The 19,057-nt window shown below is 41.7% G+C and overlaps 1 protein-coding gene and 1 long non-coding RNA gene across 2 annotated transcripts; one reads left to right on the top strand and one right to left on the bottom strand.

Moving 5' to 3' along the window:
• Window positions 1-6,121: 6,121 nt before the first annotated feature.
• HMGN5 (high mobility group nucleosome binding domain 5) lies at window positions 6,122-16,597 on the bottom strand. The gene is made up of 6 exons (XM_084639374.1): window positions 16,338-16,597; window positions 14,534-14,563; window positions 12,928-12,957; window positions 11,834-11,884; window positions 7,941-8,084; window positions 6,122-6,794 (listed from the first exon to the last, which is right to left on the bottom strand). Exons 1-6 carry the CDS (start codon window positions 16,350-16,352, stop codon window positions 6,747-6,749), a joined length of 318 nt encoding a protein of 105 aa, XP_084495500.1. The 5' UTR covers window positions 16,353-16,597; the 3' UTR covers window positions 6,122-6,746.
• LOC311526397 lies at window positions 6,788-11,753 on the top strand. Its single transcript, XR_014713000.1, has 2 exons — window positions 6,788-6,871; window positions 9,428-11,753. It is a non-coding gene; the product is annotated as an uncharacterized lncRNA (long non-coding RNA).
• Window positions 16,598-19,057: the final 2,460 nt, after the last annotated feature.

The raw sequence follows: 19,057 nt of genomic DNA, 5'->3' as shown, positions 1-19,057 counted from the left end.
GCATTCTGGGATGTATACATTATAGGAGTAGCAATAAATTGCATTTGAAGGGACAGCAACTGCATGCTTGAAAACAGGTGGTCTTAGTGCTCTGAATAGTCCTGTTCCTGTATGTCAAAGTTAAGCACATTTGAGTCTGGTTGTCTTTTAAGTTTGCTGTTTCTCTGTGATTGTAATAGCTGAGAATTTACATTAATCTGTATGTGTATGTATACACATATAGATAGAGATTACACCACGTGTGTCTCTCTCATAAATCGCAGTCATGTGATAAACTGCATTTATACCCTACGATCACCTCCCCTGCACTCCACCCACACTACCTGTAGCACTCCAAACTTCTGATCAGCTTTCAGACAATTGCTACTTGAGCACATAAATCAAATCCATATAAATGTTTCCTTCTTTCCTCACATGTGGAACTCCTCCCACTTTCCTCCGCCCCGACCCCCAAAAAATTACATTGGCTAAAATGGGTAATATTCAAAGCTGAGCAAGAAACAGGATGGTTTTTGATCTCTCTGAGTCCTAGGGGCTAGAAACAGGAGCTGTGTACTATTAGAAGATAAGGAATCCCCTCTTCCTTTCTGGTGGGATAAAGCTTTCATTTCTGACTGATTATGAAACACTGGAACTTAAAGCAGTGATGTTCTGATGTATGGAAAAGATAATTTAGGGGGGGAGAAGAGCTGAGCTCTGCAAAGACACGGGCCAGTCATCCCTCCCCCACCCCCGTGGCTGGAAGCAGCTCCCATCCCTTTCCTCCTGCATGGTGCACAAAGGCTGCTGCTGGCTACATTCTGGTTTGAACCCTGGCAGAAGTGTGGGAAAGGGGGACATGTGACTCTGCATGCACCCCCACATGTTGCCTCGGGAAGATGCAGCACAAGAAGCGGGTCCATCCCAGGGGCCCAGCCAGTCATGGCAGGTGGAGAGTATTGGGCAGAGAGGGGAGGGTCGGTTGGTCACCCCATGTCAGAGATGTATGGGAGTGTGTGTGTATCACTTCTCCCCGGGTGTGTATGTTGGGGAGATGGGTGTGTGTGTCACTTCTCCCCGTGTGAATCCTAAAGTCTTAAAGATAAGAAGGTAAATAAAAAGAATCCAACTACACAGTATTTCTTTTTAACAGGTCCTCAGCCAACTCAATGTTAATTTGAACGTTTGTACTGCATAGTTCTGACTGATTGCCGTTGAACTCGCTTGAATATAAGTAATTTTACCAGGTGTCCTGTGTTCAGCATACAGAAATACGGTCACCCTATTTAGACCTGAATTGACAGCCTTTCATCCTCACACCACATCATCTCCACAACCTTGTACTCACAATGCAGATGTGCTATCGTACCAAGACAAAACAGAATTTGCTAAGTAGGTGGTGGCAGCCTTAAGTAGAGGTTTTCTTTAAATCTCAACCTTAATGTTTCAGAGGTTTTATGTTTATTAAATGAAAACATCAACAGCAGCTAGTTTTTGTTTACAATGAACTGATTCTTGTCAAACAGTGCCTATTTGACACCGATTAATATCTAAAATATTACATTCTGCCATTCTGCATTTACTGTTTCATTTTAAAATCCAAGTCCACACTCACTCTTATACACACCTTGTATAATAATTCAAGTGCTATAATGGCATTTTATCACTGTAAATTGTTGCTAACCTGACCTTAAATCTATCCTGCTGGCTAACATTAACCACAACGCTTCAGAACTGTCGCTGTCTTAGCCTCATGCATCCATTCATTACATCATATTTTTTCCTAGGATCTTTATTTTTAATAACAATAACTGAACTCCCACATATTCAATTATTCCTGGCAACTCCGTGACACTTTAACAGTTGTTAAAGAGGCAACATCAAATTCTTCATGCTCTGGGTATTGCAAAACTAAATCAATCCTTTACACCTATAGAAATAAGACTAATTTTAAAAAAACCCTACAAAAATCACAAGAAAAGGTAATGATTGTCTTCTTCTTGCATTCCTGCTGAGCCTTCACACTTGAATTCATTGCCAGTAGCCTTTTCCATATAATAAAAAATGTGTATCCATCTGATTGTCAGTTTAAAGACTTTCTTCCTATTTGGACCTGCTCTAGATAGACCATAAACCAGTCAAGGAAGCTCTAGATGTCAAAGTGGTGTTTGCTTTTCAAATTAGTCAACCAGTGTCCAAATGACAGGATCAACTAATGATGAGGATTTGTTCAGAGAAAAGTAATCTGTTTACTTTGTGCAACTCCTCTTGAGTGCAAGTTTCTATAGCAAAGCCATGAATAACACACAGAGATTTTTCTGTAAAAATTCTCAAGCAATTTTCTTTATTTGTTGGAAACATGGAATCTGATGCTTGCAATTACTATAGAACCAAGAACAACTCTTACATTAGCACCAAAGAGGAGGAAAGGTACAATACCAAACACACACAATAGTGCTGTAACAGTCTGGATACTGAAATGCAGAAATACGTCTTGACATAATGACCGTAACTAGCACATGTACACCCTGGCATATGAACTGGCCCTAAGCTAGAATGAAAATATTATATTCTTTATGCCTACAATTTTATAGATCACAAGCCTTGAAAACACTTCACTTTAAGCAAATAGAGGTTAAATGTGAAGGGAAAAGTTTGTGTTTTGGTTTGAAGAAACATCTTATATTCCTAGCAAATCCAATCCAGATATTTTAAGTCAATTTTAGAAGAAATAATCTTGTTTGGTATATTGCATACATGGTATTATAGTACTGTTTTTTCAGATGTGCATAAGAACATAGTACATTTTCCTCTTATGGAATTATGAGCCTGCTCCAGAGCCCAATGAAATCAATGGGACTCTTTCCATTTGGAGTGGAGTCTTTGGATCAGGTCCTACATTACATGGGTTCATCCAAAGAATAGGCCCCCCCAGAACTGTGGTAGAACTTTACTCATTCAAAAATAGGCTCAATTCAGAAAGTATTTTTCATTTGTAGAGTTGTAATGAATTATCTTCTGGCTGGTTATCACTTCTTAAATTTAGACACATACTTCCAGTGACCAAGATAGAATACTTTTAAAATTTTTATTATGTCCAGCTAAGTATCTAGTATTTGTCATGTACCCCAATACCTTTTTATGTGAGTGCCAATTATGAAATACTATTTTGCAATAACTTTGGAAAACTAGTAGCTATCACTGGAACCATTCCTTGAAATTAGAAAGACAATAATTAGTATAATTTATTTATCTTTCTCCAAATAAATATTATATCTTCTATGATCCAGCCAAATATCTGAAGAATGAGACAGCAACATTTTAGGCAAACATTGAGGGTTTTTTTTTTAATTTAGAAAATAGTTAACAATATAGTCTGACCTCTAAAGTGCCTGGAATCTTCACCCCTCTCCCCATACCATACCGCTGCCATTTGAGATCGGGAATAATGCTGATCTGCCTTAGAATAAAAAGTGACCAGGTATTCTCTGTAAGGGTCTCTTTCCTTTGCAAAATTCTCTCCTCAACCTGTTCTAAAAGAGCCCAAATAGAGTGACAGGCACACACAAAAAGTCCATCTGTTTCAGTGGGCATTTGTGGAGGACTGAGGCAGCGGGGGGGGGGGGGATTTGTCTGGTAGGGTGTTGGTGATTAAAGCCCTATTATAGGTCAAATGACCGATCAGATGAGGTGTGGTAGGGTGGAGGGAAGAAGAAACACTGCTGCCTTGATTGATGTTTGGTTACTCCTGTGGTATCAGGTTTTTAAGTATATGTATGGCTTCCCAGAGCTTTTGATAGGCACCCACTGGTATGGAGTTTCTTCTGAACTAAAATCAAAATAGTTTATAAAGATCCAAAAGACAACCCACTCCCCTCTTTCACCAGCTAAATCTAGTAATATCCCTTGACTGAGCTATTGGTGATTATCCAATAATGAACAGGGGATATTCTGTCACTCACAGGAGTTCTGGCCAATCAATCAGCTTCTTCCCCTAGGCCATTATCATATACCTGAGGAGACAAAGTGGTGGACCAGCTGTGCTAGAAGAATAAAAAACACAAGTATTCTTTCTCTTGGGAGTTTTTCCTATGGGAAGGAAAGATCAGGTCCTAAAACATTTACAATCCTTCTTAGTAAAGTTGGGAAGATACCAAAATACTAGTGATTGAAGGTGATTTGGGGAAATTTCAACTAGTTGTCTTGAAACTTAATGATTTTAACTACTGGATACCATTCTTTTAAGCCACTTCTACACAACTGAACAGCATTTTGGGGCAGGGCCTGTGACTATCCTTTGGACAATACTGCAATACAAACTCAATAATAATGACATCAGATAAATGGGTTAAAAATCATGGACATTCCAGGGCTTGTACTAACATACAGGAAAAAGTTAAATTCTGTCTACAGCATTGACTTTGAAGAATGGCCTGGCAACACACATAAATTGGAGCTGTCTATATGGTTTGGTTGCTGTTGCTTCTTTATGGTTCAGAAAGAGGCCCAAGAGGTTGCATCTCTCTGACCACAACCTCACTCATTCTCTGGTCAGTTAGTCTTCCTGGGTTGACAAGAATTGAATTTATAATGCAGAAAAGACAAAACACCTTTTTTAAAAAAATTGTTCAAACCTTCTTTTAAAATAAGCAAGGAATAGCACAAGCCTCATTCCCCCTGCGTATCACTTCTAACTGTTGATACTTGGGTATAGGGGTAATGTAAATGGAGACCATGACGTACAAAGAATGAGGCGGAGGAAGGAGGGAAATACTAACAAATTCTACAATTTATATGCAATGTAGTGAAACAGACTAGTCATGTAAAGATTCTGATTGGAGTGCTGAAACTTAGTTATTTACTGAACACACCCATCTGTTTGTATGCAGTTCTCACTTTGCACACTAAGGCCCAAATTCACAACCCTCATTTTGTCCTCCCCACCCCTTATAAAAATAAATCTAGAAGTGCAGAACATATTCTGTTCTCATAAGCTGTGTGCTTTATCTGTGTCTTTCTCTGCTGTACCTTCCTGTACCAAACCTAGCCTTTTCAAAGGCTTATACTAAAATGTATCATGTCAAGTGATTTCTTGTATTTAAAAGAAAAACCACCACTACAAGCACGTAGTATTTCATGCTTCCGGTTGCTAGATTGTCTTATACAATAAAAGTTTTTAATTCTGCACTGCCAGTCATTTTGCTTCTTACCAGATATATCTGGCCAATAGTGTGAACTGAGCCTTTTGAATAAAAGGAGACTTACGGAGGAAAATTTAAAACATCCTTGATATACAGTCACATGCATAAAATTAGGTAGAAAACGTATTACTCCATACAAACCCTGGCCCTGAGCCTAGTTACTGTTTTCCAATTTAATGAGGCTGACACTAATCAGGAAGAGTGTTGCATTAATGGAAAACACTTTTTTTCCACCTGTAGCCTCCTACTAGAGGAGAGTAGAGGGGCTTATAAATGAATTTCATGAGTACACAACACATTTTTAAATAAGTAAATTATAAACAAGAATTGTGAAAGTTCATAATTTTATCTAGTGCTATAGAACATTCCCCTAGCACTACAGAAAGTCCTTTCTTACTATTGAGGGTTTGATTTAAACCCTTTAAGCCTCGATACAGAAGCTTGTGCAATGGTCTTACAGCAAGAAGGACTTAGAAAACATACCAGAGGGATAGACAGGTCTAAGTTAAATAGGTTCTGCTCTTTAAATTTGGGAAGATTCATCATCCTAATTTCTAAAATGGTTATGCCATATATTTTAAAGATGCCAAGTACATCATCTTTGCTTAAACGATAGAAGTACCTCACAGGCATTACCATTTGTGAAATAAGACATAAATCTTCACTTGAAGATCTAGAACCAGATATGCTGATTTATACCAAAACGCCATAAAAACCAATGTAGCCATGCTAGCTCTACCAACTGTGGATATGGCCCATAAAGTGGTGTTTGTCTACATAGCTGGAGAAAATGGCTTAGAGGCCCCAAGCATTGATCATATTGTGAATTCAAGCTCATCACCTACATGTTTTCAAGATAAAACATTGTGCTACCGATCACCTTTAGGGGAATTATTACTTTTCCAGCAATACAAGTTTACAGCACAAGCAACAAACCACAATCAACTTTCGAGGAGTCTTTTTTATTAAGATAAATCCAGCAAAATTCCTAACAGTGGGTACATACAACCAACCTGCCCTTTTAAAAGAAATGTTTGTATTTCATTTAAAAACATGATTACACTTTATTTTTTTCTCCAAAAGTGACAAAATAAAGTTACATTTGGGAAACAGATTTCCAGCTCCTAGGATTTTCATGAAAATATCTCACCTTCTTTATAAAAGCAACCCACAGAACCACTGGAATGTTTAACGCAGTTATTTGTTTTGAGACCTCCCCACTTTAAGAAACCATATAACACATACAAGGGTAAAATTAAAATCTGAAGTCTGTAAGCATGACTTACACAAAAAGGGACACACTGACAGAAGTCGAAAGCTACCACCACTTATTCTTTCCATGTACCATACAAACTATTACAATCACAAAATTTAAAAACAATGATTTTTTGTTTTGTTTTGTTAGGGATTTAATTCCCAAGTAACCGAGATGAAGATGTTCCATAATTAAATTCATGCTAAAAAAACCTGCATTTATAAAATAGTTGATAAAAATATTCCTCTCTGTTAACAATACAGCATGGAGGTATGGATACCAGATGATGGAGATATAGGGCAAGGTTAACATTACTCGGACTTGGCTTCCTTATCATCGGATGCTTCAGCAGCTGGTGCCTAAAAGTGTTTGGGAAGAACAGAAATGTTATGTTTTCACTCCAGCAAAGCCCCACTCTAACCCACCTGCTGAACAGGTTAGTTTGCAAAAAACTTACCTAACTAGAAAGGGATACAAAATTACTAAGGGAAATATAAACAGACTGGAACCTTGGTTGACAAATGTTACAAATTTTACAACAGGACTGATGCTGCAGCTAACACTGCAATATTAATGTAAATCCAAACAGGTGAAAATTTGGAATATTTTTGAGATTCACATCAACCATATGTTGGTGGCAGGATACAAAACCTCATTTCTATAGATCAGAAAGGAAATCTGAAATGTATATGTAAAACTGCAGTTATCTGCTTCCCTACTGTCCAACTTTTACAAATATAGTTCTTTCTACTGGTTTTTAAAAATGTTCTTACTACAGAACAAACTTAGCTAAAAACAGATTCCACCTGCCCCTTAAAAAAATACTCACAGCCTTTGAAAGACACTTCTGTACATACTGCTCCAATATTCACTTTTTATCATACAGGCTGTTGAGTCAAGAAGTCATTTTCTTTAAAGGTATTAAACAATACAAGGATGTTCAAGACTTGAAGAGTGACCTTTTTTAACTGAAAGCTTGGATACTAAAAGCAGCATGCTGGGAGAGAAGGGGAAGAGAGAGAGAAAAGAATCACCCACACATGATATCTTTTCCACATCCCTTCTTCTCCTCCACTCCCAGCCCAGAGTAAATTTCTGTATAGAAACAAATCTGACCCCACCTCTGCACGTGCAATAGGCTCTACAGAGTGGAACCAGCATGACAGGATTCAGAGGCTGCACAGAGTATGCATATACCCTGCACAAAGCCCAGCCCAGGGTGGGTGAGGGAACACATCAGGGGAGCTGCAGCTACCTAGGTCTTCTGGTTCTTCCCTGACCCAATGGGAGAAAGGAAAGCATGAGGCTACAGAGCAGATGTGTGTTTGAAGGAAAAGTTCTCTCATTGCTTCCAGAAAGAGGCCCCTATTGCTGTTATCCCTGTCAGCCCTTACCCAATAGATATCAATTAACTGAAAGGTAAGAGGAATCCTTTGTCTCTGCAGCTGCAATAAAAACAAAGCTGTTTGTGACTATGCTTTTAATATTCACTGCAGTTAAGGTACCTCATTAGTTTTGGTATCTCCATTTTCAGAGTGGTTTTCTTCTTTAGCATCATCTTGCTTAGTTTCATCTTTGCCTTTGGCTCCCTTCTTCCCCTTTGCTGCTGCTTTTTTGTCCTCCTTTTTATCATTTGCTGCCTTCTCTTTCTGTTAGAAGTAATCACATGAACAAAAATGCATGATAGATGCACACAAAACTGGAGATTGCATTAAAGCATCAATATTTTCAAGTCTAAAGTTTGTATAACTAACTACTACTTATTGGAAATACAATTAACAAAGGTGAGGTGCACCAGATGAAAATTTCTATCAAGAAATCCTTTATTCTCTATCCTGTCCTTGATATACTACTGGGAATGAATAATCTAGAGGAACAAAGTCAAAGGTAGTTATGTCTGGGGTTAAAGAAATTCCCATTTTAAACATACATTTTATTAAGTTAGCTAAAAGTGTTGATGAGCTTGCATTTTGGCAGTTGAGCTACCTGCCAAACGACATTAAAAGAAAGACTAATCTAAGAGCATGCACAGTCAATGGAAACATTAGAATTCTTCAGAGATGCTCTAAATATAAATTAGAAGAGTGAGAGAGAGGAAAGCTGAAGTCACCAAAGAATATTGCAAAAATATTCCTTGTTGTTCCAAGCAATATATATCATGTATGAGTTGTGCAAATTCAACTGTATCACTATAGATATAAAGAAAAAAAATTGAAATTAAAGTTTTAATGCATATTGCAATAATTGCAACTTTTTACACAGGAGTCACAATTAAATCAAAAGAAGGAAAAAAGCCCTCTGACACCATAACTCTGAAGTAACAGCCTTCTATACTTTTGGATCAAACCACCGCTTCACAACTCCCACCTACTTCAATTCCAGGGATTTGCACCTGAGTGCCAAAACTTCTGATTATACCAACCCTAACATCTTCTTCCACTCCAAAAGACAGAGGAACCATGAATACTTGGAAAATTACTGCTCATAAAATATCCTTTAAAAGATGATGTGGTCTCAGGGATTACAATTCATAAAAATGTACCTGTTTCTTACAGAGACTAAGTGAGTGAGGTAATGTCTTTTATTGGACCAATTACCTCACCCACCTTGTCTCTCTAATATACTGGGACTGACACAGCTACACCTATACCTATTTCTTCAACACTTTTAGCCTAGTAGTGTATGGCAATTATTTTATACTAACGTGACAAAACTCACTAAATGGGACCATTTGTATAAAGCCTCAAGAGACCTTCATAAAGGTTAATGGGCTAGAACATTTGCCCAGAACTAGGGGTGTGGAGGGTCCTCTTCAGGGTCTCTCTCCCTCCCACCACTTCCCAAACAAAGAAACGGTAGTGGTGATCTACCTTCAGAGCACCTTCCTTGTGGAGTCCCTTCCATAGGATTGGGGGTTGATGGTTGAAGAAGGGAATCCATTCCTGCCTCTCTCCCACGGGAAACTAATGGAATCTTATTAACTGTTCCACAGCCTTCTCTTTACTGGGAAAGCACCATCTTAAAAGAGGTTCCAGGAGCAGCCAATGACTCGGGATTTCTTGGTAGCACAACTCTTATGGAGCCATTCTGTCAGGGACACAGGATCTCTACACAAAAAGCCATGGCCTGCCACAGATTCCAGACATCAACGTCAATCCCTGGCTTCTGGGGACAAAACTACTGGCCATTCTGCAACATTGGTGTGTGATATATCTGTTCCCAGAACAGAATGATCCTGCACAAGGGAATCCTGATGGAATTTTTCGTTTCTAGGCCTTCTCCTGCAGCTCTTTCCATGGGAGGAGGGCCAATGTCATTTTAATAATTTTTCCTGAATGAATGGGAAGCCCAAAGATGGCAACATCAGGTGATTAATACATCATGTGATTTTTTTCAACCCTGCTTTATTTAATAAGGATATATTTAAGAAGATGAAAGCTATTCTTATAATTATAAACAAAAAGCTGTTAAAAGAATGTTAAGGATGAAAATGTTAATGATGAAAAGTTAAAATTGGACAGTGCCGGAATTACAGTAGCCTCTGAAACCTACATTTCATCTCCTTGTGTGTACATATTGATAGCCTCGCCCAGCATCTCCTCAGAGTCTCAGAGAGCCACGAGTAGAACCCAGCTCCTCTGGGTCCAAGTCCAGAGCCTTACACACAAGAGAACATTCTCCTTTTCCTTGCAACCCACTACTTCATTCACTGTGCAATGAATGAGGCACTACTCTGGGCGAACAAATACTATGTGATCATTTAATTAGACTGCAACACGATGCTATGTACTTGGGGGGGGGGCCACACTACCTATGGACAGTCAACTTTAATTGTGATATTTCCTAACTGTTGAAGGATTAAGTTTGCACCTAACATTCTATTAACAGGTTTTTTATGTAGTTTCTTAAGTTTTTTAAAAAGCAAATTGAAAAAAACAAAGTGCATCACGAGGCACCACAGTGATTTCTGCATGAGTCAGCAGCAGCAGAGTCTGAACTCAGGACCTTTTGACCCACAAAACAGCTAAAAGGGAAACTCATGGTATCAGTAGGTTCTCGTTTTCTATGTAGATTCGCCACTATATGGAGCCAATACACACTTTGCTAGTGACTTGCGCATGTCTGTTTGTGAGACAGGAGAAGAATGCTCAGTCTCAAGCTTCTTAAGTTCTGTTACTGGCTCTGGATTGTGGTCTACTGGCTCAACTGTAGAACTAAGTATGTAGATTTGTAACCTTTGTTCTGAAAGGCACAGTACCTAAGTGGATGAGACTTGGGTCTGCCATATTCGAGACCTATGTTCTATTCCCAGCTGTCCCTGAAGTGACTTCGTGCAACCTTTCAGTTACTTCAAGTGTAAAATGGGGAGAGAGAATAATAGTTGCCTGTCCCTTAAGGTGTATGAGGCCTTGTTTAATAAGGGCTGTTAAGAATACATTATAAACATCAGAAAGTGGAAGCAGAACTCATGATCTCCTGGCTTTTATCCTAACACTCCTTTGTATAGGGTAAAGGATATTTTGCAGTTGCTGCTTTGCTTGGGTATCCATTCAGAGCCACAAAGAGAGCTGTGAGTCACAGAGCATGCTCAGACTGTTGGATTTTTCAGATATTTTAACAGGAAGCCTCTAACTTGCTCTGCTGAGAATGTGCAAAAGGTGATGCTCAAAGGCCTATAATTTGGCCACATCTGGGTGAATTTTCAACAGGTCAACAAAAGACACTTCTTTGATCCCACAACTATCCCCTGCCAAATTTTGAGTTCCTGCTCTAAAGCACCAAGGAGCTTTAAAAAAAATGGTTGGAAATTTAATATTAAAAAAAAAATCAGGAAAAAATAGGTAGTTTTGCTAACTTCATTCTCAGAAAAGGTATTTTTTCTGAACATTAAAAAAATATATATCTAGCCTGAGGAGATAAAGCATAGAAAATTTTAATCCCAGTGGTTAAAGTCTGACAAATTAATACGCAACTGAAAACAGGGTCTTACTATGTACAGTGTAAAACACTTTCTTATAGGCATAGCTACCGGCACTGCCTACAATTATGGCTCTGTGGTCTCTATTCCACACATATTGTTAGGAGATTGATGCTTTGAATAGTCTCCCATGGCAAGCAGTGAAAGAATCATCACAATTTGTTTAAAATTTCTTCAGACAAATCACTCAAGAATTTACCATAGGGAATGTTCCTGCACTGGAAGTAGTGTGAAAAAGAACACTCACTAGCTCTTTGCCATCTGTAATTTCTAAGATACTGACAGAGATTCCTCTAACTGGGCAAAATACATAATCTCATTAAAAATATTAAAAAACTAATTGACTCGTTATGCGCATCATTCCTATAAATACATTTTGAAAAAGAAAACCGCTGTATTAAAGAGGTCTTAAATATTTACCTTAGGTGCTGCCTTTTTGGGCTTTGGCTCCGGTTTAGGTGGAGCAGGTTTCTGTACAAAAAGCATATTGTAAAATAAGAAATATACCACCTGAAGAGCACTACAATGGTCTTATTAACAACCTCAACATACTTACTCCGTATGCAAATTTAAAACATATTAAAAGCATAGATGCAGGGCTATATGCTCCCCTGTGTAGTGTAAAGGACCAGAAAAGAATATGAACCATAATCATTTACAAGACTGAGATATATAAATTAGTATGTGTCATTTCACTCAGATACATGAGGAAAATGAAGTATGTGGCAGTGGTTATGACTAAAATATTTAATAAGTACATGTACTGTGTAGGGAGAGATGAGAGTCCTGCACTACTACACATGTGACAGCATCTTAAGTAAAGATCCACAGGATGTGGAAATGGACACTAAACTTTTCTGAAGTCTCTTGCTGTCTGAGATGATTTTTACCCCTATCCTTTGCAGAGGGTTCCTGGTATGCATAGGTATCTTCTGTTTTACCAAAATGAGGTGCAACTTTTCACCAATATGGCAGCATTCATTTTCTTTGTTTCCTGTTGTAATTTCCTTGGTAGCATAAATTGATCCCAATCCTTTGAGTGTTCTGCATGTGGAAGAAGACTGCCAGGCATAGAGCACTTACAGGACTGGGCTTATATAGTACTTTGGCTTTGCCCTGAACTTTCCTGTCTTCAAACGTAATGCCCTCTTTAGAATTTGCAGATCTTAGGCCTCCAATCTGCAGTTCTTGTTCCCAAGAGTTGTGCTGCTGAAATCAATGGGACTACACATGTGAGTAAAGATTGCAGGATCCAGCCATTCCTGAATATGATGGTTTTTATGTCAAACTAGCATAGTGGATTTATCTCACATGTAAAATCTGTGAGTAGGTTCTGTAATATGTTGGTACACAAGCCATGGAAGCATGGACTATGAGTTTTATTTTTAAATGTAAGTGTGAACACATATCTACCTATACTCTTCTCATCACCATGAGATTCTTCCTACTCCAATCTTCCTGAATTGTCATCATCACGTACATCACAAATTCAATTTAAAAAAAAAGATACTCACTGCTGATAATCTAGCTGACCTTCTTTTTGGCTGCATAAAAGAAAGAGGTGTCACTAAAATTTAAAGAAAGAGCCATACATTCTCAGAATTATATCATCATCATCATAAAATAATTTGATGCAACCATTATTTAATGAAGCATTAAAACAAATACCAAGATCATTTACAGAGCTATGGATGTAATGGGTTTGCCTTTTTCCTAAAAAGCAAAATAGAAATGCCTATTTCTTTCACCATTTCCCCCCTTTTCACCAAACCCAGGTAAATAATAAGGACCCAATACTGTAAGCTCCTATGCATAGTTAGATCTCTGTGCCTAAGAGAAGCAAGACTGTGGTCTAAGGACCACATTTAACCTGAAACTGATTATCTTTGGCTGTGGAACTCCAAATTCTCCTGTACCAGGAACAGCTTTCTCTAAATCTGTGCATGTTAGTGCACCGAAGCTTCCAGTTTCAGACAGCTTAACAGCTGGGACAGGCAGTGAATTCTCCAAAATGTCTCTCAAGTTATAGTCCAACAGACTGGACCCAGCGTTCCCTATCACGTGATATTTCATCCCCGACACCCAGAACCTGCATCAAAATCTGCTAGCACAGACCCATGTGACTGCTCACAGACAAGGTTCTGTGCAAACAGATACCTCTATTGGAGTGAGGGGCCTCAGTTAGTAATTTCTTTTAAACCAGTGGTCTCCAATCTTTTTACACATAAGCTCACTTTTTGAATTTACGTGTAACCCAGGATCTACCCCACCTCTTCCGAGGCCCTGCCCTGCTCACTCCATCCCCCCTCCCTCCGTTGCTCGCTTTCCCCGACCCTCACTCACTTTCTCCGGGCTGAGGCAGGGGGTTGGGGTGAGGGCTCTGGGCTGAGGGGTTCGGGGTGTTGGGGGAAGCTCCAGGCTAAGCCTGGGGGGCAGGGTGTTGGGGTGCAGGGGGGATGAGGGGTGCAAGCTCTAGGAGGGGGCTCTGGGCTGGGGCAGAGTGTTGGGGTGCAGGAGAGGATACGGGGTGCTGGCTCCAGGAGGGGGCTCAGGGCTTGGGTGTAGGAGAAGTTCAGGGTGCAGGAGGGGGTACAGGGCGCTGGCTCTGGGAGGGGGCTCAGGGCTGGGCTCCTGCCGGGCGGCTCCTGGTCAGCAGCGCAGCAGGGCTAAGGCGGGCTCCCTGCCTGCCCTGGACCCACGCCGCTCCCAGAAGTGGCCAGCACGCCCCTGTGGCCTGCTGGTGTGTGTGTGTGTGTGTGCGTGTCTGAGCGCTGCTCCTGCCTGCAGGCACTCCCTCGCAGCTCCCATTGGCCGCAGTTCCCTGTTCCCAGGCAATGGGAGCTGCAGGGGTGGTGCTTGCAGGCAGGAGCAGCGTGCGGAGACACATTTCCCACCCGGGGCCGCAGGAGCATGCTCGTCACCTCTGGGAGTGGCGCAGAGCGAGGGCAGGCAGGCAGCCGCTGGACCTTTCGCAGCCGGAGATCGCGATCGACTGTCAGAGGCTCCAGGATCGACAAGCCAATTGTGATCTACTGGTTGGTGACCAGTGTTTTAAACTGTTTACCACCACACAAGTTCTGAGAGAAATAAGTTCATTTTATTAATATTTTATAAACCTACCTCCTCCTTCACCTCGCCTTCAGCTGCAGCCTGCATAAAAAAATTAAAAGAGCAAAATGTAAAAGGTTTGCATTCTTTACAGTCATGAAGGGGAAATTATGCCAAATGCTTGCAAACAGGCATTTGAGAATTATCATAGAGGTGACCAGAATAAGGAAGTCTGTGAAAATGGAATTAATGCTGGACCTATTTTCAGTGTGAGGTTGGAAAATACTACATGCCATTTTCTCTCAATAAGTCTACATGCAGCATGGGGAGACCTACTAAAAAAGTAATTTCAAATATATCACAGTCAATTTTATCTTCATGTCTTAGTTCACCAGTTAAAACAGCTCTCCTTGATTTCATATCCTTGCAGTTTCTCGTATTACCAGCTCTTCTCATTGCCCTTCTACCTTGCGCACTTTTTAGTCATACGATCCCCGGCAGTAAATAAAGTTTGCAAAGTGATCAAGCAAAAAATAATAATTGTGTAACTTCTGTTCCACTCCTCCCCCACATCCAACAGCTAAAAATGTGCAGCTGTGCTTTCAAGTCAGATCAGTGCAAGAGCCTAAGATCACTTCAAAGTTCCCAGATAAAAGACTACAACTCCCACAATGCCTCGGGCTCCCACTTTTGTTAAACGTCATTGCGTCAAAGCGTCCCCACATTTAAAAAGTTCCCGCCAAATTACCTGCAACAACAAGGTCGTTGTCAGCCCTATGCAAGGACAATGCTCTACTATCTATGCCCAGAGGCATCCCACTTACAGTAGGGGGAAGAGACAGCAGCAGCTGGATGGATGGGGACCTGCTTTAATGCCCTCAGGATTAGTGGGAGGAAGGGAGGCGTGTCACACATTGCAACACAGGCTACACCCAATTCCAGTACACCCGGAGAAATAAGAGCCCCCAGCAAGTGTATTTCTCAGAAGACAGGAAATGCCCGTGTCGTCACTTAATAGCAGAATGCCTTCAAAATGCAAACATGCAACACACATAAATGAAGGGGAGATGCTGAGATAACCAAGTGTTTGACCCTTAAAATGCACACACGGTCACAGCTACACTAGCGTCTGCTAGGCAGCACTATTTTAGATGTTGGAATTTTAGGGGCCCGGCTGCCCCTTTGCAAACAGCTCTGGGCTTGCTGAAAAGCAAGCTAGGAAAGACCAGCTGCTGAGCAGAGTCAAAGTTACTAATTCTGGTTGTGAATCCTTCCCAGCCTCTCTTCCCTTCAAGGACAGTTTCAAACTCTGCGCCGCCTAATGGCTCCAAATTACCATTGCACAACCATCTGGTATGACAAGAAGTGGGAGAGAAAAAAAAAAGGGAGAACAAAGGCAAACGCAGGAGAAAGAGGCACCGTTTAGACTCAAATCCTCCCAGGCAATGGCCCAATCAACACTAAAATGCCCCCGGCGATTAATGGGAAGGTTCTGGCTGTCCAGCCATGCGCTTTTCGGGGCGCTTGGAGAAGCACAGCCTTCCGTGGCTAGCTCTGCCTGCCTGTATTCTCCATAGGGGCAGCAGCAGCACTATGGCTGTTTGTAATCCAGCATGGAGACACTGCTTAGCCTTCTCCTTGCAAACAAAACAGCCCAAAGTGAACTCAGACGCTCCCCTGCTCCCACAGATGAGCCCGACCGCACATTCTAATCATTGCCCTTTAGTTCCAGCTCCACTTTAGGACATGCACAAAAAAATTAATATGCAAAAACTCTACATACACACGCATAAATTATAGATATTTTTGTAAACGCTCCTCTAATCTCTCTCCTTCATTCCCCATTTCTCTCCCCCCCCCTATTTTTTGTACTTACCTTTCTTTTGGGCATAGTTGCACCTTAATAGTTGATTGCAAAATAGATAAGAGATCTATTAAAAAACAAATGCAATCAGAAAACAAAAAACTGTTTCAACCGTTCTGCAAAATTGCCAAAAAAATTTTATAAGGGACCAAGAGTTAATTGCAGCAGAAACTGAACAAAAAAAAAATCCCCCCCTCTTTATTGCAAACAGTAAAATACACCAACACGCAACCAAACTGCATGAATGGGGAGCGCGAGATGGGTCCAGCCTGAGAGTGACGCACCAGCTGGCCAATGGGAGACTCAGGCAAGAGCAAGGGAGGCGGGGCCGGAGCCTTAGCCCGAGAGAGACTCGCAGCGCACGCAAGGGGAAGCTGCTGGCTTTACGCTGTCTGCGCAGGGGAGCCGGCCTAAAGCGCTCGCTGAATAAGGCTCCCGTCCCCAGCCCGGTGCGGGAGGTAGCGCAGTGGTGGCCTGCCTGGCTGGGTTGACGGGGGGTGCCTGGTGTCGGCAGACAGGGGCTCGCTGGGCAGCGGGAGGGGGTCTCCAAGCCGTGTGCGCCGCGCTGGGCAGCCGCTGCGGGCTCCTTCCCCCCTCCCCGCCGCCCACATCCCCCCAGAGGCTGTGACAGAAACTTCCCTGAAAGTTACCAGGGGCAGCAGGATTGTGTCTGCTCGTCCCTGAGCCCAACAACATGGCTGCCTAGCCAGCTGCACCTTCCCTCCCCCAGCAGGGCCTGGAGCCCAACAAGGGGGCGGGGAGGCAGCAAGGGAGAAAGCAGCCCCCCCCCCCCCCCCGTGCCATGGGTTTGGGGCCCATGGAGGGAGGATAAATAATGGGCTGTCTCATGCCATTGGTTCTGAGACAGGGCTCTCTCCACACCAGCTCCCATGGGGGCTTCTGCTTCCACCTTCCTGGCACGACATGGCAGGGCTCCACTGCCAATTTGCAATACCCAGCACAGCCCATTTATGACTGTTATGTGTTACTAGGATGGAGGCAGCTTGTGGCTTTGCACACAGTGCTTTATGCTGGTAGCATGAACCCTGGTGACCCTGCCCTGCCAGCCTCATAAGCCCACCTGTTGAAAAGCATTGTCACGCAGTTTCATTGCTGCGTGAATATGTATATAGTGCATGCCATACCTTTCTGCAGGTATGCTGAATCCTTTTCAGGTCCAGGACTGGCACCAGTTACATTAGGAAGGTGTTTGGGGGGATTAATTATATTTTAAGGTGTGCTTTCTAGATCACAAGAAATTGCATATTAAGTCGATAGGTGCCCATATTTGGGGTGTGGCAAGTCCCCTGCCTCTCTGACTCCTGAAAAAAGCAGTCGCTTTCTTTAAGACATGCAGAATTCTCTCATGTTGGAGTGCATGGTAGAGCAGCCGTCGTCATGAAGGATTCAAAAGCAATTCACAAACTACTGAAACTTGGCACATTGTTCCAAGCACACATCTGGAGTGGGAGGGCCAGGTATTTAGGGTGAGTCCTGCGGTGAATTCTCAGATACAGGTTGCTGCTGTGGTTAAGTTCCACTGATGATTCCACAATAGCTAACTGACACCATTCACTTCAGGATTTCTGCCCCTCCAACCTGCATTTTTCAGTGATAAAAGCACGCAGGTCCTCAAATGTATTTAGGCTCCTAAGTTCCATTGAAACCAACCTAAGATCTTCCGGGGTCGCTTGTGAACATCCTAATGACTTTAAACTGGGACCCAAAGTCATATGAGGCTTCCTGTGAACATCTTTGTGTGGTTGAGTGTTTTGGAAACTATGGGGTTAGTTCCACAATTAACTTTTACATTATGTTTACTATGCTTTTCTTTTCACCTTATTGTTTTACAAAAATATTTTGATTTTTCTGAAAATATTCATGGAACAAATTGATTTTAGTAATCACTAGGAAATTACTTTTCCCTAGATACTTCTGCAGTGTACTGTTATGCTGGAACATGTTAATGGCTGTCATGAAATGGGTCTTTGGTCTATAAACAATCACAGATCTCATTAATTCTGACGGAAATGCTAAGCACCCTTCCTTCAAACTAAATAAAAAGAACAATTAAATATCCCTTGAAGATAGGATAGCTGCAAACTATCAGAAGCCACCTCCCAAGGCAATGGACAACTTAGCAAAGTAATCAAGCAGTGTGGGCTCAGGGGTTTCCCTGGGACTAGTTGCAAGTGGACAGGTGAGGGGGTTGATTGGTAGTAGCAGTATGCATCTTTGTGTGCTAGAGACAGAAAGTGAGGCTACGCAACTCGAGCTACATGAATAATGTAGCTGGAGTGGACGTACCTTAGGTCAAGTTACCGTGGGGTCTACACCGTGGGAGGTCAATGGGAGAAAATCTCCCATCGACTTACCTTACTCTTCTGGTCGGAGGTAGAGTACAGGGGTTGACTGGAGAGCAATCTGCAGTCGATTTGGCGGGTCTTTACTAGACCTGCTAAATCGACCACCAGTGGCTCGATCTCATCTCCATCCCTGCTATAGTGTAGTCCTGCCCTGAGAGAAGCAATTGTGAGTTTTGTGACAGACACTGCAACCACATGCAATATCTTTGTGGATTGTGTTGTATTAAGTGCATGAGTGTTTTTATGTATCACTGTGGGCCAGGGATTGTATACAGCTCTGGAGGGGTGGGGTGGGGGGGCGGATTGTCACAGCTTTGCTAAGAGTCAAGAAAAATGGGGGGTGATTATGGTGAATCACTTAGATTA

This window comes from Lepidochelys olivacea (genome assembly GCF_965140295.1).
Source record: "Lepidochelys olivacea isolate rLepOli2 genome assembly, chromosome: 9".
NCBI classification, from domain to species: Eukaryota; Metazoa; Chordata; order Testudines; family Cheloniidae; genus Lepidochelys; species Lepidochelys olivacea.
The sequence above is the reverse complement of the archived record's forward strand: the minus strand, read 5'-3'. Positions and strand labels throughout refer to the sequence as shown.